At 37.4% G+C, this 27,332-nt stretch overlaps 2 protein-coding genes across 3 annotated transcripts in view; one reads left to right on the top strand and one right to left on the bottom strand.

Annotated features, from left to right (window-relative positions):
- Window positions 1-8,825: 8,825 nt before the first annotated feature.
- LOC144662746 (programmed cell death protein 10-like) lies at window positions 8,826-26,803 on the bottom strand. The gene is made up of 9 exons (XM_078523639.1): window positions 26,607-26,803; window positions 23,711-23,767; window positions 18,447-18,504; window positions 13,794-13,853; window positions 13,258-13,314; window positions 12,347-12,416; window positions 11,388-11,481; window positions 10,474-10,556; window positions 8,826-10,060 (listed from the first exon to the last, which is right to left on the bottom strand). Exons 1-9 carry the CDS (start codon window positions 26,682-26,684, stop codon window positions 9,973-9,975), a joined length of 645 nt encoding a protein of 214 aa, XP_078379765.1. The 5' UTR covers window positions 26,685-26,803; the 3' UTR covers window positions 8,826-9,972.
- Window positions 26,745-27,332, top strand: part of LOC144662715 (conserved oligomeric Golgi complex subunit 8-like) — a 95,272-nt gene continuing 94,684 nt past the window's right edge. For both annotated transcript variants that reach the window (XR_013572516.1, XM_078523591.1), the window contains exon 1: window positions 26,745-26,939. Coding sequence is in view for 1 of the 2 variants with exons in the window: in XM_078523591.1 (XP_078379717.1) it covers window positions 26,879-26,939 (61 nt within the window). In the remaining variant the exon portion in view is untranslated. The remainder of the gene's footprint in view (window positions 26,940-27,332) is intronic.

Genomic DNA, 27,332 nt, shown 5'->3' with positions numbered 1-27,332 from the left:
TCGACTAAGCGTAGCGTTTTGATCATCACTAACATTTTCTTCCCTTGCCGCCATGTTTGACTCACGCACAGGTACTATATGTAACATTTTTGTTGTAATTGTACAAAGTTAAACAACAGCGTTACTAGTGATCGCTGTCATGGCTCAGAGGACTGGGACATGTGAACATTCTGTGTTTTGCTTGCAAATAAAACAAAAAAAGTTAATTGTTACGTTGGTAGTCTGGTTTATTGTACATCATACACACTCGATGAAATAGGATAAAAGTAATTGAAGAAATATAATATCAAAAAAAGCAGTCAGCTATTTTGTTGTCACCTAACCTGGCATATATTTTCGGGGTTTCTCTCGGCGTTACGACAAACCATTTGTTTATTACCCTCCCCCCCCCCCCCCTCTCTCTCTCTCTCCCCTTCGCAAAATAATCCACTAAGCGCTCCCATGGATTCTGTCGGCCCAAACCATAACTTCAAGAAGTAGTCTGGGAGCAAAAAATAAATCAAAGGCTCTATGAGCAAAGTCGTGAATGTAGTATATTATAAACTGATAGCCCAGAATTAGCCAAAATAAATTTTAAATGTCTGCTGACAAACGACAATTTTTGTAATTGTCTATGAAATCTGTTAAACGTACGTCATAGTTGAGTCATGTTTAAAATTCTAGCTGGTAAGTGATAAATAACCCCTGAGAGAGACACGTATAGTGGTAACAAGATATGAGGTACCTTAAGATGCTGAGAAGCTGGTAATGGAAAGAAGCTAGGGAATTTTTTTTTCACCAAGCTGTTTCACATTTGCTAAAGGGTTCTTTAATTAATAACCAGGTAACTCAGCCATTTTATACAGGACAGTGGTATTATTCGACATACATTTTTCTCTGTTAAAGAATGGCAGACACTGTGACAGAAGGCAAATAATTAAAAGAAACTAACAGATGCCTCATACATGTGACTTCTAAGAATTGAAATTGGCAGGAAACAGTAAAGTCAACATAATTTATTATCAATTTAGAGGCCTGATACATGTAACAAATGAAAACTGCTGCTTATTTCCTTTTCTGGTATCTTTACTTGCAACCAAAAAGTCTTTACCCCTTTACATTCCACAAAAATCATCAATCAGCCTTATTAATTCGTTTTTAAATAATCTCTATACATTGCCAGCCATCCTGCATAGATTTGGTGGCCATGTTGGATTAAAGGATCTGAACCTTAAAGCTTGTTTATCTTTTACTCTTTGTTTTTCAGCAGTCAATAACAATAACTTCCAAATATTTTATTTTTCAAGCTGTACAACTGGTCTGCTAAAAGTCAATTTATAGAGAGCAATATTCACTGTTTGTGAAATGAGAGTAAATTTGAAATAAAATTCTTTTTCTGATCATGTGTTTCATACAAGTTACTGCAGGATGTTCATTCCAGCCCACACCTCTTGACAGCCTAGCCTCATGCAGAGTTCAGTGATGTGCTGTATTGCAGGATATTGTTTTGGCGAATCTGTAAATTAATTCAAAATTCTATACACATGTACCTTGTTAAAATAAATCTGTAGCACAACACATACAACAAACCATCTAAGTGCATAGGCGTACGGGCCGGGGGGGCAGGGGGGGGCTGCAGCCCCCCCAAATTTTGGGCAACTCGGATTTTTTGGGCAGCAATAGAAATTTGGGCAAAGCCAGTTTCTAAAGAAGTTTTTTTTTTTCCAAGAGATAGATATTTTCTATTTTAACCTGAAGTCGGCGTGTTAAAGCCAGTTAAATTCACAAAATGTCAAGGAATTATTATAAAAAACACCATTCAGTGTTGTAATGACAGAAAATTTCCTCCAGAATTCCCTAAAATAGCGTTTTTAATGCTCTAAAAATTTAAAATTTTCCGGGGGAGCTTGTTATATGAACATCATCACACTAACAAACCAACCCCACATTTTGTGTACGTACAAGCAAACGTGTCGTGGCCTGATTTTACCCTAGGCCTACTCTGGGACCTAAAATCGCCCAAAGTCGCCCCAAATCGCCCGTAATTTTGGACAAAATAAGCTAAAGTCGCCTTAAGTCGCCCAAAGTTACGGCGACTTTGGGTCCCAGAGTAGGCCTTACCCGAGTACAACTTGGTATTTTGTTTTGTACTCGTGACTGGTAATAAACCCAATAATCACGAGCCAATAGGTCAATTAGTTTTGAAGAAAAATGATGATAATTAGAAAATAACAAAAAAATGCGCCCGCCCGCTCTCTTTTTCACAGAAATCCGGACGAGAAACATTTTTTTTTTTTTACTTGGCCTAAATTATTTCTTGTCATTGCACTTATTAGCATTTAATGGGCATATTATTCCAACTCTTTAGTCAACAATGACATGGATCGTATCGTTGATATCTTCGGCCGTCGATATGGTAGAGACAGCTATTTCTTTTAACGTGTTTTATGAGCTCATATGATAGATTCTTGTGTAAGAATTTTTTACTTCATTTGTAAGCCTATGTTAGTGCATCGTATGACTCTCGTTCTTCTTGACTGTTTCGTAAAAATTTGGGCATTTTGCAAAAAATTTTTGGGCAAATGTCTCACCGCCCCCCTGGCTAAAAATTGCCCGTACGCCTATGTCTAAGTGTAAGTAATTTGTTATTTATCAGCATGGCATGCAACCAGGTTCCTTTTCGGCTGAGATGACTGCATGAATTTATTTGGGGGGGGGGGAGGCATAGGACATGTACAGAAATCGACCTTAAGGTTACTATTGTTATATTAGTGGCTATTACATTTTAGCGATTTTAGTGAGTTGGGCGAAAATCGCTAAATTTAGTACTTGCTAAAACTTGTCTTGGTCAAATTTAAAGTACCTCCCCGGTACCCACTTCCCACCCTAATGGAACACAAAAATGGATACTGGTAACTTTGTTCTTTTAGGCAATGCAATTTATGTTCATTCAATGTCAAGATACGGTAGTTTTTTTCTTTTACTGAACATTTATTTTCATCTTAGCCATATGTTCATCACCGGCCAGTAAAAGCTGGTTTACACGATATTACTATTTTTTGAAGTTTTTGGAAAATCCCTATATTAAATAGTCGCTAAATCTTGCTCAGAAAAAATCGCTAAAATTAATAGCCGCTAACAATAGTACTCTCACCCTTTGAATTAAATTTCTTTGAATGTCTACCCCATAGCACTCAGTGGATGTTGACAAAGCAAAAAATTACCTGAGTGCAATGATACACCCCAAGAGAACTACAATTACCACAGTTGAACTAATATGTCCCTTTTTTGACAGACCATGTGTATGAAGAAAAAATAATTGTAAGGGACTGATGCATAATACTGTGTTTACAAATGTAGTTTTGCCTTTCAAAAACAGAGCAAATTTATCATTCACATAAGGCTTGCTACCTAAATTATGAGCTACGAATGCCAGAGGAAATTTTGATTTAAGTTTAAGTCACGAGATAGATGTACTTGGGAACTTCGTTAACGAAAGTGTGACAACGAATAGAAAATATTACTAGATACAAAAACTTGACGAACGTGCAAATGAATGATCGACCGAAAGACAAAGCAAGCCAACTATAGATGTCTCTAATTGTTTCGAAACGCATCAGTTTAATCTTGCTGAGTGAGACTAATTTGTAGCGGAAAATACAGCCTTTTTTAGGGTGATTTATTACTTACCAACTATTTGATTGCATTTCAATGAAAGATAATTTCATATATGCGGACTTTCAAAATAAGCTACTGATCGGCGTGCAAGTTTCTTGCTTCCTTGGCCATCCTTTCCGTTGCATTGTGTGTAAATGTGGATTCGAACACTGGCCTCACTAGAAAAATTCCTTCCAGAAAGGAAAAAATATTCGTATTCTCCTGATGTACATCCACAAGTTCGCTTTACAACTCGAGAAACCAGCCCTTGTGCACGTTCATCCGCCATTTTGAACTTAATTTTTAAAAACTTAATATAAAATTGCCAGGTTACCAAGGGAGTTTACACAAATTTAATTGAATTTCTCCAGCAAACCGCAATAAGTCGATCTTTGAATTCACGACTTAAAAAGGTCCCGTGGGAATTTTTTGCTGAAAGCAAACCACTAGTCTAGAAATGTTATTTGGGACCTAGTAGACATGAAAAGTTTTGGTGGCAACTTTGCAATTTGCTCAGACGGGAATTATGGGGGTTCGAAATTCTGACACCTGAAGACCAGCATGGAAACGAGGCTGGAATATAAAATCCTTTATAACTCGCATGAAACTAGACCGTTACTCACCAAACTTTCCTACAATATGCCATTCTCTGCTCTTAATCGGTTTTTGCTGGATTTTTATTTAATTAGTGGTCACGTGACTGTAGCATGGAAACGAGGCTGAAATAGAAAATTCCTTATAACTCACGTGAATGTACACCGTTACTCACCAAACTTGCCTACAATATGTTATTCTCTGCTCTCAATCGGTTTTTACTGGATTTTTGTTTAATTAGTGGTCACGTGACCTGTAGCATGGAAACGAGGCTTGAATAGAAAATCCCTTATAACTCGCGTGATCACAGACCGTTACTTACGAAACTTGGCTACAATATGTTATATTCTGCTCTCAATTGATTTTTGCTGGATTTTTATTTTTATTTAGTGGTCACGTGACCTTGTAGCATGGAAACGAGGCCGAGATACAACAGTCCTTATGATTTTCATATTTACCGACAGTTTATTACCAAACATGGCTGCATTATCGGTTTTGGCATTTTTATTTGGAACGTTGCTCACGTGTTATTAAAAGTATGGAAGTGGTGCTGTAAAAAGAATTTCTCTTAGGCATGTGAATTTAGCGACAAGCAGTCATAATAGACACGCCACATTTATTTCACCAGTGATAATGTCTACACGTCGAGAAAGACTTCCTTCTGACAACTTAACCCTATTGAAAATCCATGATCTCTGTTGAAATGCTTGAGAAAGAAACATCAACGTTTGGACAGACCCCAAAGAAAAAGGGTTCTTTCACACATGCTCCTAGCAGACGGCTAGTATTAAAGCTGTTCAAAGTGTTCAGCAATAAATACATTGTGCTAGGTGACATCGTTCAAAATGAAATAACTTAAGATATCTCCTCAGCACTATTTGCTGCTCTTTGCATCTTTACTCAGACCCTTACTCATCGCTGCTTTCGTCATCATCACTTTCATCACTTTCATCCATGTCACTCTGATAAAGGTCGCCATCACTTTGCTGGTTCTCACATTCACTATCATCAGAACAGCTACACAGGCCTGTAGAGAGAAGCCCAGCTCTGTGGCACTGGCATCGATTGGAAGAGCATTGCTCTTTTAAGCACCTGCACTTGACAAGTTGTATGATAGCCTCGGGGACTGGTGTCAGAGTTGTCATAACAGGAACTCACTCTCCATTCTCCATTGCCCATCCATAATCACTCGGTGAGGGCAGCAGAGGGTTTGGAACAGCATCCTTGTTCCAAACCATCAACTGAAAATGAGCACGCATTATGGCTTGGTGCAGTGCAGCTTGTGTTGGTGGCAACCTGTCAGACTCTGCTTGCTTCTTTTTAAACAGAGACCACCTCAGCTCTTTGACAGTAGTTAAATCTGTCTTTGGTACGTAGATTTGACACACAAACTTTTCAATTCCACTCTTGATTTCGACGTCTGGCTGTTCCTCTGAACCCTTTTTCTTTGGGGTCTGTCCAAACGTTGATGTTTCTTTCTCAAGCATTTCAACAGAGATCATGGATTTTCAATAGGGTTTAGTTGTCAGAAGGAAGTCTTTCCCGACGTGTAGACATTATCACTGGTGAAATAAATGTGGCGTGTCTATTATGACTGCTTGTCGCTAAATTCACATGCCTTAGCACAGGGAGCCCAGGCTCACGCTTTGGTATGGCGACATCAAAATAATAAGGATTTGTATGAAACTTTATAGCAAAATTTTATATTTAAACAGTATAATAAACAAATATAATAAACAGCTAGTAAAGTTCACATTTTACATCATATGTTGTCTATGTGATGTTTTTTGACTGTTCTAAAGCATTTAAACCCTATTTAACCGATATTTTTAATTTTAGTTTACTCTTACATAAATATATGCAAGGGTGAACACTTCCGACGCTCGATAAACACCACTGTTCAACATAGACAAGCCAAAAATTGCGTTTAATTTCATCCGCTCATTCCAAAACTTCGCATGGGTATAGTTCGAAGATCATACTTTCGCTACAGTAAATTTTTGATCCGACTGCCTCTCTCCGTGATTTAAGAATACGGAAAAAATAACCAAGGTTTGTACACTTTTGACTTTCTCCAACACCTTGCCTCCGATAGAGTCGACGCATTTTTAATTAGTCTCGCCTTTCACGTGCAGCCTCACGCTATGATTGGGCGATAGTTTTTAGGGAGACGACACATTTTTCCCGCAGGGGAGGGAGGCAAACGAGACCTTCGAGTGTGCTCTGCCTTACACATGTACACTGGCCCGAGTTCCCACAGGGTAATTTTGACTCACGTATAAATCTACACTCACAGATGTACGGTAAGGGAATTTTGCAAAACACTACAAATTAATATTCACCATTCTGACGGCACACAGTTTCAAAGCACGGGCACGCGACAAAGCAAAAATGTTGTCAAAACTTAGTTGCAAAAAGGTCTGGCGAAGAGACTACGGAAATAATGGCTAATGCTAGTACCGTGCACGTTGTTGTTCAGTTGGGAACAGATACTGAATGTAGCAAGATTCAAAACGCACGTGTCGACTACATTCTGAATTCATTCTCCACAATATACGCGCAAACTATATCACATTTCCATTGAAATAAAAATACGTACACTTGCTTTCAATTCGATATTTCGATACTTGAGTCTACGTTCAATTTTTAAAACTTTTAATCGAGACATCTACGATATGATTAATTCAGCTCGAATTTTTTATTAAACGTGTCAACGTGTGTCTTATGCGCGTGTAGCTAAAGATAATCTTTAGACTTTTCGTTAGCGAAGCCACTCTAAACGAACGTTCAGAACTATTGCCCTTTGCTTCGTTACATTGTGGATGATGTTGCTGTAGTGGCTGGTTTTGTTTTGTAAAGTGCAATAAATTTAATTCGCAAGGGTTTTGCAAAATTCCTCCTTCACGGTACACCAGTGAGTCTAGAATTGTATGCGAGGCAAAATTACCCTGTGGGAACTCGGGCCAGTGTACATGTGTAAGGCAGAGCACCCTCGAAGGTCTCGTTTGCCTCCCTCCCCTGCGGGAAAAAATGTGTCGTCTCCCAGACAACTATCGCCCAATCATAGCGTGAGGCTGCACGTGAAAGGCGAGACTAATTAAAAATGCGTCGACTCTATCGGAGGCAAGGTGTTGGAGAAAGTCAAAAGTGTACAAACCTTGGTTATTTTTTCCGTATTCTTAAATCACGGAGAGAGGCAGTCGGATCAAAAATTTACTGTAGCGAAAGTATGGTCTTCGAACTATACCCATGCGAAGTTTTGGAATGAGCGGATGAAATTAAACGCAATTTTTGGCTTGTTTATGTTGAACAGTGGTGTTTATCGAGCGTCGGAAGTGTTCACCCTTGCATATATTTATGTAAGGGTAAACTAAAATTAAAAATATCGGTTAAATAGGGTTTAAATGCTTTAGAACAGTCAAAAAACATCACTTAGGCAACATATGATGTAAAATGTGAACTTTACTAGCTGTTTATTATATTTTCTTTCGCTATAACACTTTGCTATAAAGTTTCATACAAATCCTTATTATTTTGATGTCGCCATTTTGACCGAGTTGCCAAAGCGTGAGCCTGGGCTCCCTGTGGCCTTAGAGAAATTCTTTTTACAGCACCACTTCCATACTTTCAATAACACGTGAGCAACGTTCCAAATAAAAATGCCAAAACCGATAATGCAGCCATGTTTGGTAATAAACGGTCGGTAAATATGAAAATCATAAGGACTGTTGTATCTCGGCCTCGTTTCCATGCTACAAGGTCACGTGACCACTAAATAAAAATAAAAATCCAGCAAAAATCAATTGAGAGCAGAATATAACATATTGTAGCTAAGTTTCGTAAGCAACGGTCTGTGATCACGCGAGTTATAAGGGATTTTCTATTCAAGCCTCGTTTTCATGCTACAAGGTCACGTGACCACTAATTAAACAAAAATCCAGTAAAAAACGATTGAGAGCAGAGAATAACATATTGTAGGCAAGTTTGGTGAGTAACGGTGTACATTCACGTGAGTTATAAGGAATTTTCTATTTCAGCCTCGTTTCCATGCTACAAGGTCACGTGACCACTAATTAAATAAAAATCCAGCAAAAACCGATTAAGAGCAGAGAATGACATATTGTAGGAAAGTTTGGTGAGTAACGGTCTATTTTCATGCGAGTTATAAAGGATTTTATATTCCAGCCTCGTTTCCATGCTGGTCTTCAGGTGTCAGAATTTCGAACCCCATAATTCCCGTCTGAGCAAGTTGCAAAGTTGCCACCAAAACTTTTCATGTCTACTAGGTCCCAAATAACACTTCTAGACTAGTGGTTTGCTTTCAGCAAAAAATTCCCACGGGATTACACTTGCTCCACTTGGTTCAATTCAGTGATTTAGTAATTCATCACAAAAAAAAATACTGTATTTGCGCGAGTGGCAACCTTACGGGTTTCAAAAAAATGCGTGTGTTAATGTTTGCAAAAAAAAAAAAAAAAGCAAGGCAGCATAACATTTGCCTTCAGAGTCACTTTCATTTTAGCTGACAATCGATAGAACGGCTCATTTTAACCCTTACTATGCTTCTTACTTATCTAGTTAGGTATTACACAGCCTTGGTTAGAAAGACAGCTTTTATTTAACACTAAACCTACAATTTATTACAGCTTGGGTTCCTAACGGACAGGCTGTTCGACCACTGAAGGTCCCTTCAACCTTTTCTTTTTAGGCGAGGATCGGACGAGCAGCCAAAGCAAAAAGGATATTTTTTCTTTATTCTTCTAGGACTCCCTTGTCTCGTTCACCCCCTCGACTGACTAAATACGGGCAGCTAGTTGTCTAATACCCCATTCACACCAAAAGCTAAAACAGAGCACAAGTTCGACAAGTTACATGTAGAGTTTACTTGCACCAATAAAAAATTCGATCTTAACGTTTTCTGTTGCTGATTTTCATTTTGTTCTTCTTTGTCTGCACGCGTTTTTTTTGTTTAAATGGGGTTTTAATCTCCGAGTTTTATGAATTATTGAAGCATGTATTAGCATAACTCAGTGGCTGGCTACTGGCAAACACACAATTGACCGTGTAAGAAGGCACCTACTATTTAACAATTAGACGGCGAGCTCGAGGTTTCTATCGGCTGTTAGCATAACCACACTGACCTACTATTGGTAATCGCGCAATCTGATTGGCTACACAGGTGCCTACTATCGATCCGTAGAAGGCTCTCGGAGCCCGCGCTTAGTCTTCGCTGAATTTTATCAATCAAAACCTTCAATAAATCAATTCTAGCGATATTCTGAGTTCAATAGATCGGTCAGTGGGTTATGCTAACACAATTAGACGGCTCGCTCTCCGTTTCTATCAGCCGGTAGAAACCTCGAGCTTGCCGTCTAATTGTTAAATAGTTGGCGAGGAGCGAAGCCCCGAGTCAACTATCAAAAGCCGGTAGAAACCGATAGCGAGCGAGAGCGAGTGTGGTTATGCTAATAATAGATAGAAGGCCCTTTCGAGAAAGACTCATTCGATATATCAGATTTATTGATATCAGTCACTTCGTTATGCTGAAACAATTACATAGTAGGTTGCCGCTCTCAGTTTCTCTAACTTTGCGTAATAACGGTAGTCAAATGCCCTGCCGTGTAAATGCAAACCCAAAATAGGAGTCTCGAGTCTTCAAAGTGGTGTATATTTGAGACCTAGAACTACTAACGTTAACTTTACTAGTGAAAACAAATAGAGTGTTGTTTCTACAAAAGAGAATCATGGGCTTGTAGCGAGTTTAAACATATACAAGATATGGTTTGTTTGGTTGATAAGTCGGTTGGCACTGACGTACACTGCTTCAGACCTGAAAAACACAAGATATTTAGTGGATGTGAATATTATGCAGCCAAACATTGTCCTGACACAAGCGGTGACTTCAAGTGTTCAATGAGCGATAAACCTTGTTGTACAGGGGCAGATTTGATAAAACATTTTGGGATCGTGTGTATCTGATTATTATACAAATGCACATACTAAATAATAAGAGGCATGGTTGCCTAAAAGTTAGTGCACTGAGTTCTGTGTATTCAAGCCCTGGCTGGGATTATTATGTTATGTTCTTGGGTAAGAAGATACTTTTAATTAGTTTCTGTGTAGACCTCCCTGCACCTTAGAGTATAACCATAATGGACTATTATCCCATCCAGTGGAAGCCCCTGTCAACCCTGAAGGCTACAGAAAGGGTTGTGTGAAGTGTCGTCCCTATTCAAAACTAACCTCTGATCCTTAAAGTATTGCTTTAAAGTATCACTGAAATTTTTGGAGTACTTGACGAATTCCTTTTTGTTTCGCTCTAGACCCTATAAGGAGAAAACCATTTCATTATCATAAGATTGTTCCAAGCTTGGGATGCTCAAAAAACTAACCACAATACAAGAGACACACAAAAAAAAAACAATCATTTTTCTTATGGTTAATCCGTTAATTGGCCCACTTCTCCCTATTATTGACTTTTTTAAAATTTCACTGAAGGCTTCGCCCCGGGAAACATTGAGATTATTGAGAAACAAGTGTTTTGTTATTTAGCACGACGAAGACTGGCGAAAAAAGGCACTGGTTGGTCAACATTCGCGGGCAACATTGCAATGTTCAATGTTACCTCTGACGTCATAAATTTTGCAATGTTGCACGCTCAGAGACTTTTGGCGGGAAACAGTTTTTATTGTTAGATGACATATGACCTCTATTGAGCTAATAAGAGCACGCACTGCTGGGGACACATTTCTAGCTATATAATAATTGAAATTGTTTCATTACGTTTTGGTATGTGAAACTCAAAAGAACAATGTTACTAGCCACACGAAGCCACAGTTCACTTTATAACTTAAGCACAATTGTAACTTATTGTAAAGGAATCAACAAAATTTAATGTGGGAGTTTCTGAAACAGACAAATTCAAGGTTGTTAACAATTTTTAGTTGCATAGATAATATTAATTAATCGATTTTCCTTAGTTATTGTTGATGTCTTCCAGCAAAATGTTCCCCCATAGGCATGACAATAAACTCTGCGCAAAAACTTCATCTTCAGTGCAGAAGGAATAAATACACTGTATACACCTGACATGCCTTGCTTTGCGAGGATGAGTTCCTACTAATGTTAAATAAGTTATTAACTCTCAATAAATTTACCTCTTTATACTGTGACATCTTTCCAACATTTGGACATTTCTTAAAAACCTCATTTACTGCATCTAGCAGGTCCCTTATAGCAGTTGCAATGTCTCTAATGAAAGTAAAAACAGTATTGAAACTTTCAAATAAGTTTTTGATTTCATAACCTAGGGTTCATCTGCCCATAATGAGGCACATGTATTTGTAATCACAGAACAAAATAACATTAAAAGTACATAAATATATATACTGTAAAGGGATGTCCTGATGATGGCAAACAGCCGAAAACGTTTGGTTTTATCATATTAATTTTACCATTTTAACTCTTTTTAGCCTTGTATATAGTATATATATATATACTGTAAGTTGTGGTTTAATTGCAACCAGAAAACAAGCACCAGCGCAGTTCGCTGGGAGCAACTCTAATGTTGGTGAGGAAAGATTTCTTTGACGCTGACTAGCGATTCCATTATATACTCCTAAAATTTGCAGGCGCTTGTATTGTTCTCGAGCTATATTTGGCATAATTTAGCATGTGAACAAATGTTCCTGCTCATATGATTTTAATTAAATTAATCCATATTTGGTGCAGCGAAACATGCGTTCAATAATTCCATATTCCTTATTTGGCGTGTTCGTAAGCACCCGTGTTTTCACGATGTCAACATGTTTTCACATCTCTCATGAGTTTTCTGAGCGGTTAGTGTGAAACGAAGACTAAAATGCAGATTGAGGGTAAAATGAAGACTGCAGACCGGGAGAAAAATGCAGACAGAGGGTAAAGTAACGAAATACGAGTCACAAGAACAACTTACCCACTATTCTCCTTCTTTTGCTTGATAACAAGCAAAAAAGTTAAAAAAAAAACTATGTAGAAACTTCTACCATAACTTGATGACAGTTCACAAGTAACCTCAAAGAATAAATTAAATATTATGAGGGAAAAGTGCTAATTTTCCAAATGAATGATCACTTACTTTATAGTTTGTAAAAACTTTTGCCTGTTGCAGATTTCAGCTGGTATTTTTGCTAATATGGACTTCAGATCTACAAGAAATAAATTGAATACATTATGTGGGTACACTCGACTCTTAAGGAGGCTCAAAACAGTTTTCAGTACTTTCCAGCTCTCATACTTTGATGGGTCAGTGTTTCAAACACTTATCAGTTACCATTACAAAAATGGAATCAAACCAATGCCCGATCATTGCTGAACACGTTGTGGTCATTTTTATGACATCACTGGTTACCACAGCAACGGTATAACCTGTTAAAAACACCCTTCATTTTCTCTTTAAGTGCTTATAACTCAAAAACGAGTCCGGTGAACCCATTTTTTATATATAATGATCAGCATGTTAAGATACAAATTTTTGCAAAGTTAAAAAAAATCTCTGGCGCAGTTTCAGACCCACCTTATTTTTTGTTTGGCTTGGTTTATTTGTGTTTGGCTGTTTGTCCTGAAGTGACCATAGGGTAAGCTAATCTTTTGTTTGTTACACCAATTTTGGCCTGAAACCCAAGGCACATAAAAACCTAAAATCCATCTTTTGCAATCTTTTTTTGACGTTTTTTGAGCTTGCTCTGGGTTGATTATTTAAATTTCCAACAAAAGGACTCATTTTTGAGAAATTTACCATAGTTTTATTAGCCCCATGTCTCCTTCTGTACCCAGTAGTTTAAATGGTGAACAACGCTATCCACTGGACAATCCACAATCCAGTGGGTATTGTAGTTTGTTAACACTAGATAGCCATTTCCACCATTTGAACAACTGGGCCCTGGTCTACAAATAACTAAAATAAAATTTGTGGGCACTTTTACATTGTAATATAATGGTAGAAAAGCTTGAAGTAAATTCATAGGCCTTTTGACATGCACAACTTACCTTTAGCCTTTTTTAACAGTGCACTGAACTCTTCTTCTTGTACATTAAACTCATAATCTGTGTATTAACAAGGCACAACAAATTAGAACTTCCAATTCCCTGGTCAGCTCTACAAGCTTTCACTGCTAGGCTAAGCCTAAGCTTTCGATCAGTTATTTTTTCTTATCACTTATTCTGTTTTCAGTTCTCTTGTTTTAGAGACCAAGCCAACTGCCAGTTTTGAATACAAGATTGGTATCATTGTGATTGTGAAACCAAGTATTGGTTACAAGATAAGATGGAGAGAGATATGTACACAATATTTCAACACCATTTCAGAGTCATACATGTACATGTAGTCATGCTATAATAATTTGAAAAGTAGCCAGCTATCACATGTACATACACAATGAAATTTGAAAATACTGCAGTCATGATTGTATCCCAACCTAGTACATGAAAAACTTCTCATCCCAAACAAAACAACTTTGTTACAAAAAGAAAATAATAATAAGTAAACAATTAACTGCTGAGCCTTGACTAGCTGGTGTACTGACCTTTACTGTGTTGTGCAGCACAGAGAAGGAGAACTTCATTCATGTTCACTGATAATGATGCTGTGGGCAATAAGTAGACATGTTACAGTAAAAGTGCACCTTTGTTACACATGTACAATGTACACCATAACTATGCAAAACTACTTCCTTGTTACCGCATGGCTCCATGACTGATTATTCATCTTTGCTCTAATTCAGCAAAGAGCATAATAAGTTCAGTTGTCCCGTTGTTTGGCCAGAAATTTCAAATAAGGCATCACCTTCTATTACCATGTATATGGGCAATTCCACATGAGAGGTGTAAAAATCAAGATTTTTCAAAAGATATTTCAGATGGAATAATTACCTGTGCTGCATTGTAGACATGTTATAGTATACAAAAAAACAACTTTTACTTTGTCTGTGACAACAGTGTTTTTAGGGGGGTCCCCAAAGTACGGGTTTACCTTCTTAATAATCTACAATGTCTGTGATGCACATTTTTAACTTACAAAAATCATACTTTCAAAATGCTTATGAATTCAAACAATTATATTAATGAATATTCCCTCATTTGTGTTGACAATTAACTGATAAAGACTTCATCCAAAATATTTTTAAAAAATAGCAACAGCGATGTGAAGTTCTGTCATGGACGTTATGTAACGTCCATGAAATTTTGTGCATTTTTTTAAAGTTATTATTTGAAGGATTCTTAAAAAATTTCTGCTGCTTTGTTACTTATCAAAAATGAACATTTTGATGATAACAAAACTCTGGTAAACTGTTACATTTTTTAAGGACGGTGCCTCCTATTGCCACTGCGCACTTGTTCTGCACATCACGCAATGCATCGATCACACTGGCCGCGCGCGCTTTTAATTAATTTGCTCGCTCAAAATGACGAATTCAACTACACGAACAAGCGCGCGACTTAAAATCAAGAAAGTTTTCTCTGCGACGAAATCTAGTTTATGGACATATCCTAAGCCAGGGGGGAAAAGAAAATATCAGTAAACAACGACCCCAAACAATGAAAAAAGACAAAATAAAAAATAAAAAAAAAAAGCTAAACGCTAAAACGTTACCTGCAAACTGCTAACCGTGACAAATGGCGTATTGCACGCGCGAGATGCAAATATTCAACTCGCTAGGGAGGGGAAAGGAAAAATGTAACAAACGCCAAAAGCGATTTCATAGAACCTGAAAACAACTGGTATAACTTTTAAAAACGCGTGGTGACCCCTACTTTTTATTTTATAAAATGTAAGTGGTAAGTCTATACAGCACATGTTTAATTTTTCATTAAGTGAAAAAAAAATTTAGGCCGAGTTCTGGCCGCGCAAGTGAGAGCTGCTAGAGTCAAAAATGGCTCAAACACAATTATTTTGTTAATAAAAACGTGGATCACGCAGTTCCGAAGACATTATTTGTTAGTTATTGTAAAGATTGTTATATTTAATGTTGATTTTGTTCATGAAAAACCAATTTTAAATGAAATTTGCAAGGAAAATGTATTTAGTTTTACTTTATTTTAAAATGCCACGTCAGCACTTTTTTCTAGATTTCAAACCTAATTATCTCGAAAATTTGTGTGGCTACCCCCAATTTTCTTTTTGAATTTTAGTAGCCCTTTGTAACATCTACATTTCTTGTATAGTCATCGGCCGGGCAAAAATACTTTGTTATTAGTAGGCACCGTCCTTAACTAAGCGCATTTAAAGTTGGTCATGGACGCCATATCATGGATGTTACACTTTTTGCAAAAATGTTGAAAAAAAGGCAAAACTTTATCAAAGTCTTTGGAAAAGGTAAAAAATAGTTAGGCGGTATAGCAGTGGGCAGTTTTTTTCCAAAAGACAGGTTTGGGTTGATAAACAGCAAGCTTGTGGAAGAAAATTTGCTGAAAATGCAGGTTAATATGTCATGTAAGGACGGTGAAATGTCCTCAAAAATTTAAATGAGCATATCACAGGTTTTACATTAACTAGCAAGATAATTTCAATTCCAACTGCCAAGAAATATTGTTTTACTACAAATAATAGAGCCAAACAATTGAAAAAAGTTAATTTATTTGGTAAACTTGAAGAAGAATTCACATAGTGTAACGTCCATGACAATTTTTGTAACGTCCATGATGTTACATTTTTAGTCTCCAAGAAATACAGTGAAAGATAATGGAGGTGAAAACAAAATTTTCAGTTAACACAATCACTAAACTACATTGACATGGAGAAGATTTTTTGAAAATGCTTGAAAGTTCACAGGAATTTTAAAGTAATGCTAATGCACTAAATGACGTGGTTGATTTTTATGTAACGTCCATGAGAGTCGTTTTTCTCAATATTTCTCTGGCACAAATAAGTCAACTAAAAAAAGAAATATTCAAATTAACACACTAACTTAAAGGTGCACAGACTTGTACAGCAATGAAAAGTTTTAAAACTTGTTTTCATCCTTAGACAATGCAAGTTTAAAGTTCTAAAAATTAGTCTGAATTGTAACGTCCATGACATGGAATTGCCCATATAATGTTTCCAAGGTTTTTGTCAAACTGTGGCCACACATTTATTCTACCTGTACAAACATACACTCATCAAGCTAAAAGCATGTTACTGTCATGTGGGTTAAGGTCAGTGATCCATCTACAAATTTAGGTCAATGAGTCCTGGGACTTGTTAAACCTTTAACCTATGAGTCCCAAACAATTTAAGTGAGTCCAGTACTAAGTTATATTGGCGAGTTTTCAGCTCATATTGATTCATTCATCATTGAATCAGGAATTTGGAACAACTGATGACTCTCTGTAACCTCCCGTGCGAAAACCACCCCTAAAATGCCTGTGCCACCCCCAAACACCCGTAAAAAGAGCACCCTTACAAATGGCCTTTTTTCTCCCTGTGGACTTTTTGTTTCTCCTATTGTTCTACTTCTTCTTATTCGGTGCGTTGAAAATGTACATGAACATGCGCTGCGCGATAGTATTTACAAACCTCCACTTGGGCCTTGTTTTTGATTCTGAACACAACAAAGAACCATCTTTGGGACTTAAAATGAAAAGGAGAAACACAATAGAAATTTTAGGTGGCCCTAAAACGGAAAACCATGAAGTACAGAGGGCTAAAACCTTGTTGATGAAGGTTTTGTCTTTTCTTTCACCGCTGCGAAGACACGGTGTCCTAGCGCTAACAAATGAGTTTTGAATTCAAATCACAGACTTGTACACGGCCTAAACGCCACTTTTCAAGACTTCTGAGGCTGATACCTTAGTAAATCCTACATGTTTTCGAATTCATATCAAGTGTTCCAAGACCGACCTGTTTCGTGTTGGCTGTTATGTCTACATTGGCCGAGGCAATGACTTGGTTTGCCCGGTAGTGGTTTTGGCTAATTTTCTTGCGTTGTGTGGCCCTTCGTTGGGGCCCTTGTTTTGCTAAACAGATGGTTGTCCCCTAACCCGTCAGCTGCTGTCATCAACAGTTCAGTCTATTGTACGGCTAGCGGGCCTTCCGGGTAATTACTCTGGTCATAGCTTTCGGATTGGGGCTGCTACCACAGCAGCCTCCCGGGGAGTTCCTGATCATCTGATTAAAACCATAGGTCATTGGTCGAGTGATGCCTACCAACGTTATATCCGGACATCAGCTGACTCTCTTATCCAGGTTTCTGGCCAGCTAGCATAGCTGGTATGGGTTTTAACATTGGGGGCCTTCGTTGCTCTCTTGGGGTTGGGTGCCTCAGGTTTGGTCCCCTGGGGGCTGTGGCTTATGGGCCACGAGCCCCCGTCACTCTGGGCTGGGTCAGCCCGGAGGTCCTTCGGCAGGGCGGGCGGGGCTCCTGGCTGGGTTGTGGCTAGGGCAGGCTTTCGGGGTGTTCTTGCTACCTGGGTTTGGGGTTGGCAGCTCCAGCCCCCAGGTTCCTTGGCACCCAACCTCCATGTGTGACGCAGGCGTTAAATGCTAATACACGCCGTTATGATTTGAATATAATTTTATCACCTCGAATTACGACTTTTCTGCACCAATGAAAAAACAGAAACACAGCAATGGCAGTGTTTGCGTCCAGATGGACGCAGCTAGAATTCAACGTTGCCTCTTTAGGAAAATTCACGCATCAAAGACGCGGGGCGCGTAGGTAGATGAATCATTGCAAGATCATGCATTTGTTTATGTTTGAATTTTGCTTGCTTCCAATTAACCTTGCTTTCCAAATGGGAGATTTATTTAAGGTTTTCATTATGATATCTTTGAATGTATGAAGATTTTGTTTGTAACAAGTTTACATTAATTTTTAACTATTTTTCAAGGCATTTTGTTGGGATTTTAAGCTAGTCAAATTGCAACTGTTGCATGCCAAAAAGTTACATGCAACTTTCAACAAAGGTAAACAAGGGTTTTGTCTTTCTCTGCATGGAAAAACTCTCAAAAAGAAAACAGCAATGTAGAAAGTTGAAATTCCTCAATTTGAAGAGCCTCTGTTAAATTACAAAACACAAAGAACAAAATTACAGTTACTGTACAGGGCTGTATCTATGATTTTTTTCTGCAAGGCAAGTTTTCCTGGTGGGGGCAACTGTTTTTTTTAGTTCAGTTTTGTTTTTTTTTTTCTTTAGGCAACTGCCCCCCCCCCCCTCCAGGTATGGCCCTGCTGTACATGCTATATACACACCGTTACCTGATTTTAAAATTTCTCCAACAATTTGTTGTGTGAGTCCCGGTATCTCTTTTTCAGCCTAACAAAAGAAATCAATACATGTGAAAATAATGTTTGTTTAGTTAATTCAGTTATTCAGTCATTTTTTTTTTTTTTGCAATAAAAAGCTTTTATTGGTGTTAGGGCTTACAATACAAGGAAACAATAAAAGCTAACAGGAATAAAGAAAAAAATAATAAGAAATTATAAAGGTATTTACATGCGTTACAATTTGTTTTACATACAGTGCATACATTTATCGTTAAACTTAATTGAAGGCTTAAGCGCAAGAAACGCACTTTGTGTTTTGGCCAAATTAAAAAATTGTCACAAACAACTCCAAATTTCGCACGCAAGTTCGTTTACGTGTGCTTAACATTGATCTGTATTCAAATTCGCTGAACCTAGCTTCGTTTTTTAGAAATTACGTATGCAAAGAACAAAGGCGTTCTGCAAAGCTTACGTTCTCCACAGTCAGCCAGCAGCATGAGTTTTTCGACACATCGCGTGTAAATCTTTCCTTCTAGCGTTATTTAACTGTCTGGGGAGGTTGAAAAACGTGTCAGAGCCATGCTTTTTAGTTCCTAGCCACCATTTTGAGGATTCGCTTTACGAAAAGGACTGGATAACACATTGTGACGCGATGTCACCTGATAGGTGTCACGTGAGAGGAAAGAGAGAAAAAAAAATGGCCGTTTGTTCCTGAAAATCATTTGAAGCCTTTGGTTAGTTTTAGCGTAAGTGCGGCTGCCAGGTGGTTGAAGGACATCATTAAGTCTGAATACCCGTAAGTTTACAGCATCGCTCGAAGAACTGAGTGATGTTTCTGCCTTTGTTTTATACAACAGCGCTGTTTAGCGCTTCGGAAAAAACGTTGCAAACAAGGTAGTTTTGAGCCTGGCCGCACAGAGAGTCTAAAACAAGAGGTTTCTTGCCGGGAACTTCGTCAACGCGAGTTTTACAGGGTCCGCTTGGGTTCTGCCGCGACAAAGTTGCCGAGAAGTGACCTGGTTTTAGACTTTAAAAAATTCTTTAATAATATATGTTTCCCAGGGCACCTTCCCTTCGCAAAATATTTTCTGTGTCTCATTAAATATTCATCAATCAATCTATTGATTCGTGCGAACGAAAACCTCATAAGTTTATCTTGTTTTCGCGGGATTTTGTAGATGTGTGATGATGTAAGGAGTGGAGATAGAAGTGAGAGCAAGCCGGCGGCACTTAACTGAAAGCAAAACTAGTATAATGTGACAACACGAGCAAACATATTCAATCAACAATCAGTCTTTATTTCACTTTCACCTCAGCAAATTACAGCTAACGGTAACACTAAACAGAGGCGGACACACCCGATAAAGTGAATGGCGACGCACCCTCGGTTCGGGGCACGCCCAGTGATGAATGGGGTGGTTAGCGACTCACCCAGAGATGAGCCCCCCGACCCAGCTAGGTAGCTAAAGATAAGGTGGGCTAAGGGACCCACCCAACCTGCCACGGGCGATGGCTAAGTGGAAGGAGACTGCACCCAAATTATGCCCCTAATACTGCAAGGACAATACATTAGTAAACATGAAAGCTTACTGCATTAAAAGCGCGATCTATAAAAGGTTGAGGCTGACTCTGATCCTAAACTTAACTTGAAACGGCTTAACTCCCTAATCCCTTGGGGTTAGTTAGTGTTAAACTTTTTTTTTTTTTTTTTTTTTTTTGCTTTAGGGCTAGGCTTTCGCGTTAGGGCTAAGTCTGTAACCCTAATCTGAAACTCTAACCCCGACCCTACGGCCTTGGGGTTACCTTTTGCGTTAGGGCTAGGACTGTAACCCTAAAAATTTAGCTGACTTCATCGTCTTGAGAAACAAAAGGTTTCCTTTGTTTATCGTTTGTAATAGAAAAGTCAAAAGACGCCGCGCAAGCAAAAACCTTGTCTTTTTGCATGTGTTATTTTTTGAAAACGAAGGAAAGACCAGCAAAATTAAATACAGGGCAGTGTTGAGCACACGTAAACGAACTTGCGTGCAAAATTTGGAGTTGTTTGTGACAATTTTCAATTTGGCCAAAACACAAAGTGCGTCTCTTGCGCTCACGCCTTCAATTATATGTACAAGGATACAAAGAAAACGTAGAAATAGTAGTATTGAAGAAAAAAGATAACGTACTTGTATTTATGAGAAAAAAAAAAAGAAAAAAGAAAAAAAAAACTACAAAAGATTTTCATATATTTCTTTGAATTCAGGCAGTTTGTTATTTTGAATCGCGATTTCTCTTTGTATATTAAGTCTTTCTTTTAAGAGTGACAGAAAACTTTCGAAGCATAGTTTTTCATCGTGTAAGCATTTACAGAATATAGTGTATTTCACAATGAGAAGCGTGTAGTTTAAAGAGTACGAGTGCGTCTTTTTGTCAAGAATTCCATATAAAATCATACTGTTTGATAATGTGATCATTTCTTTAGTTTTGCTGGACCACCAGTTTTGAAACAAATTCCAAAAAGATAAAGTTGAAGAGCAATGTAAGAACATGTGATCTAAAGAGTGTCTGTCAGTGAGACATTGAGGGCATAAATCACTATCTGATATTTTGGCTTTAAAAAGGCTAACTTTTGTTGGAAGGATATTATGAATAAGCTTATATTGAAACATTGATATCTTTATGTCATTTTTTATCTGGAAGGGTAATTCATAAACTTTGTTTAAGTTTGCTCGGTTAAAACCGTACCTTAAAATTTTGCTTTCAGCGGTTGGGGATAAAAGTATGTTTTTTAACATAGCGGAGTAGATGTTTTTGGTAGAAATTATGTTTGTTTTATGATTTCCATTTTCTGCTGTTTCCCGGGGAGTTCTTTTAATTGTTACTTTCCAGTCATTTGGAATGGAATTGATCAATCCAAAATATAAAGTAAAAGGTGTTTCAAGATGAAATTTTTTCGGAGAATTGTTCAAAAGAAAGGAAACTACCATCATTTTGGAGAAGGTCTTTAATACGTAGAATATTCTTTTCAAACCAATTTTTGTAAAAAGGTGTTTTACCCTTGATTTTTATGTTGCGGTTGTTCCAAATTATTTCGTTGTGTAGAGATGTGTTTTTCTGAAAGGCTTGTTTTGAGCTCTGCCAATGTTTTAAGACTTCGTGATAGAAGCCTGGGAGGCGGTTAAGTTGCAGCGAGTTGATATCATAATTGCAGTGTGTCAGAAATTGCGGGCTTTCCATCCCAAATAAAGTCAAAAATCAATTTCTCAATTTCTTTGATAAAATTTTCTGGAATAACAAGAACAGATGCATTGTAGATTAATTTTGAAAGTCCGAAAGTTTTCACAATGTTTATTTTTCCGCAGAGTGTTAAATTTCTTCTCTTCCAACTATTAAGTGTCTTTTCTAAGTTCCGGATTTTCTCTGCAAAGTTTAACTCGTTGTCGTACGAAAAGAAGATACCAAGAGCTTTTATTGGGTCCCGCGGCCAACGAAAGCCAAAGGGAGTTTCGGTTTTCTTTTTCCATGGACCAAGCCACATTCCCTCAGACTTTGTTGTGTTAATTTCTAGACCGGAGAGGTGTTTGAACTTATCAAGTAGAGTTAGTAAGTGGTTAACAGAATCCAGGTCACGAACAAAAACAGTGGTATCATCTGCATATAGAGAGACTTTAATTTCTTTTTCACCTACATTAAATACTACTTATTAACCGAGAGTGAGGTCATTACAGGGGAATCTCAGACCGGGCCTTGATGTATGACCGAGCGACAGCGGGTCACATCGGTCGGGTCTGGCCCTGTTGCGGGCGAGGTTAATAAGTTATTAATTGCCATAGCACTATTCAAAAGGTATACTCAGGAAAAACACTGGAGGTGTGCTTCGCTCTTGGCTCTCCTCGCTCACTAGAGTTCGGTATGCTTATATTTTTCTTTCAGTTATGAAAGTTATATTTGTTGGCATTTTTTTTGTTTTTGCCCCCTCGCTAGTGTTTTTACTCACAACTCAAAAACCGTCGGCCGAGAAAATTTTCTTCCCGGTCATTACAATAATCCCGCTCAGCAGCCATCGCGCGGTACTATTGTAGCCATATAATAATGCCTTTTATGCTGGTATCATTTTTAATTTCTCTTGCGAGTATTTCTATGCCAATTACAAACAAAAGTCCGGACAACGGACAACCTTGTCTAACACCTCGTTCTACTAAAAAGAATTCCGATGCAAATCCATTGTTAAGAACACAGCTGGAAACATTGTTGTATAAAAATTTAACCCAGTTTTTGATGTTTGGCCCAAAATTGAATTTTTCAAGGCAGTTGTTAATAAAACCCCTTTCAATGGTATCAAAGGCTTTTCTGAAGTCTATAAATAGGGCGATTCCCGGAATGTTATTCTCTTCTGTGTAGTTCATGATGTCGGAAATTAAACTAACATTTTCACCAATGTACCGGTTTTTAATGTAGCCGGTCTGATCTGGATTAATAATTTTTGGAAGTACTTTTTCTAGCTGTTTTGCAATGACTTTCGTTAATATTTTATAATCAGTATTAAGAAGCGAAATTGGTCTAAGGTTATCAAGTACAGTAGTGTCTTTGTTCGGTTTCGGGATGAGTGTTTTAATTCCCCGTCTTTGAAATATCGATAGTTGACCGCTATCGTAGGCGTAATCAAAACATTGTAACATATGGGTGTGCAGTTCTTTCCAGAAGTGTTTGTAGAATTCTGCTTGTAGCCCATCTGTGCCTGGCGATTTTTCATTTTTGAACTCGTTTAAAGCTTTTAAACATTCCGCTTGACTCACTTTTCCTTTTCCAGTTATTCAGTCATGCTAAAAACCAATAATTTATTATTGGATAAGATTTTTGTGATATCAGGAATAAACAAGGTCTAAGAGATGGTAAGGACCTGGACTTATAATGATCCATTTATATTAATTAATCTTTTGTGTTCAGGGTCCCTTTACTGTGTGAACTGTCTACTGTAGACTAAACTCCAGACTTCAAATGAATTTTGTCTTCATGTACATGTACAGTATCGTAAATGTTGTTTTGCTTCAAACCATTGACTATTCCAACAATTGTTTGATTTCAGTTCTTGTAATAATTTGTGCAGTCATTAAATGTAGCATGTAAAGGTGACTTATTTTTAACTAATGGAGAGCACTGAACAAAGCACCAATCTTCGCGAATGGAACAAAATTGATATTTTTTTTTTACCTCAGAAGCAAACATACTGGTAGTGTTTCTAAAGGCTTTAATTTACAATAAAACAGAAGTTTTACCTTGACAAAAGCAGATCTAAGATTTTCAACAGCTTTCTCATCAAAGGACGGTTCTATCTAAAACAAAACAAAAAAAAAGGTTATAAAGAAATGCAACATACAGTCATGGTTACACATATGTTGGGGAAACAAATTTTGTCTTACAGAACCAAAATGTTTTTGGCTCAGGTAAAAAACATTTTGTATCCTGTACACAAATTTTGCTTCCAAATCATACATGTATGTCGCCCAGTTTAGCCAGCAGGGAAGCAATGTTTACTAGTTTATATGCACATGCTTGAAACTTTGTTCCCAGAGCATTCTTTCCCCCATTTAACCACCCGGGCAGCAAAACATTTTTCTTGCTTCCTGCTAATTTCAGGACAACTCGGTTTAATATTAATCCGCGGATTATAATAATAATAGATTATAATAGGATTATTATAATCCAGTAATAGATTAAGGCACGGCAAAAATTGGAAGGATTAGATTATTATAATAATTAATATTATAGTCCAGATTAATATTAACGGTAATCTCTATTATAATCCCAAACACACCAACTGTTTCGAGGTTCGGAGTCAGCATATCACAATAGCAACTAAGAACAAGAATTTCTCCCGTCTCTTGGCGCCTTTTGTTGATGAAAATATTATCTGGGAACTGACATGGTAAGCATTATGTATATGATGTCACATTCACAAAAAAACTATTTCAGCTGTTTCAAACAATAAAGTACCGTTTACATCAAGCTTCGTATGTATTCCTAGCTTAGTGCTTGAAGATGCAAAGTGGAGTAGGGGAGATTCCGGTCAACCTGCAAGGGCGCACAAAGTACGCGTGGCGTTTAACGTTCACAAAAGGGATGCCGAGTGAGTAGAAAATGCCTTCAGTGACTTTGAAGTGAGAAGATCAGAAGCATGAACGGTGTAAATTCTGTCGATGATGATGTCATTGTTGTTTTAAAAGAGAGTGATACAAATTTCTATACAAATTTGAGCTGCCAAGTGTAAAATAGTTACACAAATCGAAAGATACGTTTATTTTAAAAAAATATTGTTTAGTAGCTCATTTAACAAATTGCAAACAGTTACTGTTATCAGCAGACCCACTTATTATAAAAATATCTTTAGGGTTAGGGTTTTACATAAGATACCAAGCAAAAGGGTCCAAGAATGCATAAGATTTTAATAAGGCCGCCTTAGATCGTTAAATAATGTCAATGTTTGGAAGCTTTGGACTAGGATTAAGTTGTTGAGATTAATTATAAAGATTAATATTAATCTTACATAAGATTAATATTAATCCTAATAGATTAAGGCACGGCTCAAACCTCAGTAATAGATTATAATAATCTATTACTGGATTATAATAATCTATTACTGGATTATGATAATCTATTACTGGATTATAATAATCATTAGGATTAATATTAATCCGATTAATATTAATCCGAGTTGTCCTGTAATTTAGCCACCTAGGAAACATGATGAGGACAATGTTTCAACAATGTTTCCTAGTTTAGCCAGGCCTTAACTATAGCACAGTACAGGTATATGTTATTGTTTATTATATTTTCCATTAGCAGAGCAAATGGAACACAATGTTTGTACCTGTACATGACCGTGTTATTACAGTTCATAGTGTGTAGCTTAAGCACTAGGAAACCCACTACATTCCAAAGATAAAAATTAATAACTTCAGCATCAAAATTTTGTTTGCGTTCGATTAAGTTGGATAAAATTCTTTTCTTTTCTGTTCGTTTGCCTTAGGCGGGATTGTTAGTTTTATCACAGGCAGACCACCTATTTCGTGGTTAATAATTGTTGACATAAGGTTATGTTGAAATCAATGGCGCATATAGAAGATATATAGAGAAACATTACGTCGGCTTCGATTTACTACAAAATATAAAATTTACTCTAAATGATTCAATAAAAGTTAAGATGAAATGCTGAATGTGTCTTGTGTCGTGTTTTTTTGCCGCCCCGAGCCCTTTAAGACGTTTATTTTGCAAGATCATTTAGCGACCGTTAGAAGAGAGAGAGAAGAGAGAACAAGGCAGGCAGCTTTACCGCCGGCGGTCGCGACCTTGTCTTATTCAAGCTGGAACTGACGCTAAACCATCAAAATTCTCGCCTCGAAAACACCGGCATCCGATCGACTAGATATTTCTCTGTCCTTGTGCCGAATTAGAGCTTCACACTTCCAATATTTTTCGAGTAAAGCGATCCCGAAGTCTCAAAAGTAGCTTTCTCCATATGATCAGTGCAAAATTCTGGATCAAAGGAATTTGAAACATGCGAATAACAAAAGGCAATTTGACACATCTGTCAAACATCAAACGCACGTGCCCTAATTTTCTTTTGTTATTTTATTTGATGTTTGAAAGATGTGTCAAATTTCCTTTTGTTATTCGCATGTTTCAAATTCCTTTGATCCAGAATTTTGCACTGATCATATGGAGAAAGCTACTTTTGAGACTCGAGACCTTAATATTGAAGGGTGAATAGGGTGAACGCCGGGCTTTCTTAAAAAAAAAAAAAAAAAAAGGGGGAAAAAAACACGACACAAGACACATTCAGCATTTCATCTTAACTTTTATTGAATCATTTAGAGTAAATTTTATATTTTGTAGTAAATCGAAGCCGACGTAATGTTTCTCTATATATCTTCTATATGGGCCATTGATTTCAACATAACCTTATGTCAACAATTATTAACCACGAACACATAGGGTGGTCTGCCTGTGGTTTTATGGATACACAGGCTTATAGGGATGTTACCAGAAACCTGTGAAACATATTTTATAGGAAGGTACGGAAAGGTTTGACTGTACGTTTACAGGCTAACAAACATTAGCTTAGGTTTAAACTGGTTTAAAACAGACTACAGCTCTTGTTATTTATCTAAATACCTCACGGAGAGCTGGCTTTACTATAGCGTCAAGTGCCAGGTTCGGGACCGGGGTACTCTCCTCGCCACCAAGCGCCATATTTCCAATAAACTTATTTAGCTTGCTGTTGTTTTTTTTTTCCTTGTTTCCTCGCAGCACCTAATCTTCCGCCATGTTTTATTTCTCGTAGCATCCGAGTCCGTGAGAATTGAGTCAGCGGTTTTTGTTGCCTGCATGTAAGAGTTCATGTAATCCTGCATGTAGTTGGTGCCAAAGTGGCAGCTTTGATAATTATGGACACTGCAGAACATGATGATAGTCTTTTTAAAACCATTTTCAAGGATTCTTTTCAAGGTAATTCTTACATATAGTTAATGTATAAACTCTCAAGTAAAGTGCCAACGTTAACGGAGTAACTTTCTTCCATTAATAGGGACCTAAATGATTATTCTTCATGTTTATACTGATGTAAGGTTACAGTATGTTGCCCTATTTTCCGGACACCCCTATTTCCGGACACTTTGACTTAAAAATTTCGTATATCGTCGTAACAGTAAAATTAAGTTAAACAAAAAGTTCACAAGACTTAGCGATTAGTCTGCTTTCGTTTGCTCTTTTTTCGGCTGAGCTGCGCTCCGTTTAGAGGGGAAAATTCAAGTTTTCTTGGAGGTAGGTAAAAAACGTTTTCTTCGTAAATCCGATTTTTACAGCGTGTCAAACTACATTGTTTCAATAAAGCGCTCTGCT

This window comes from Oculina patagonica, chromosome 8 (genome assembly GCF_052425735.1).
Source record: "Oculina patagonica isolate OP01 chromosome 8, crgOcupat, whole genome shotgun sequence".
In the NCBI taxonomy this organism is placed as follows: Eukaryota; Metazoa; Cnidaria; class Anthozoa; order Scleractinia; family Oculinidae; genus Oculina; species Oculina patagonica.
This window is presented reverse-complemented; position numbering and strand designations above follow the sequence as displayed.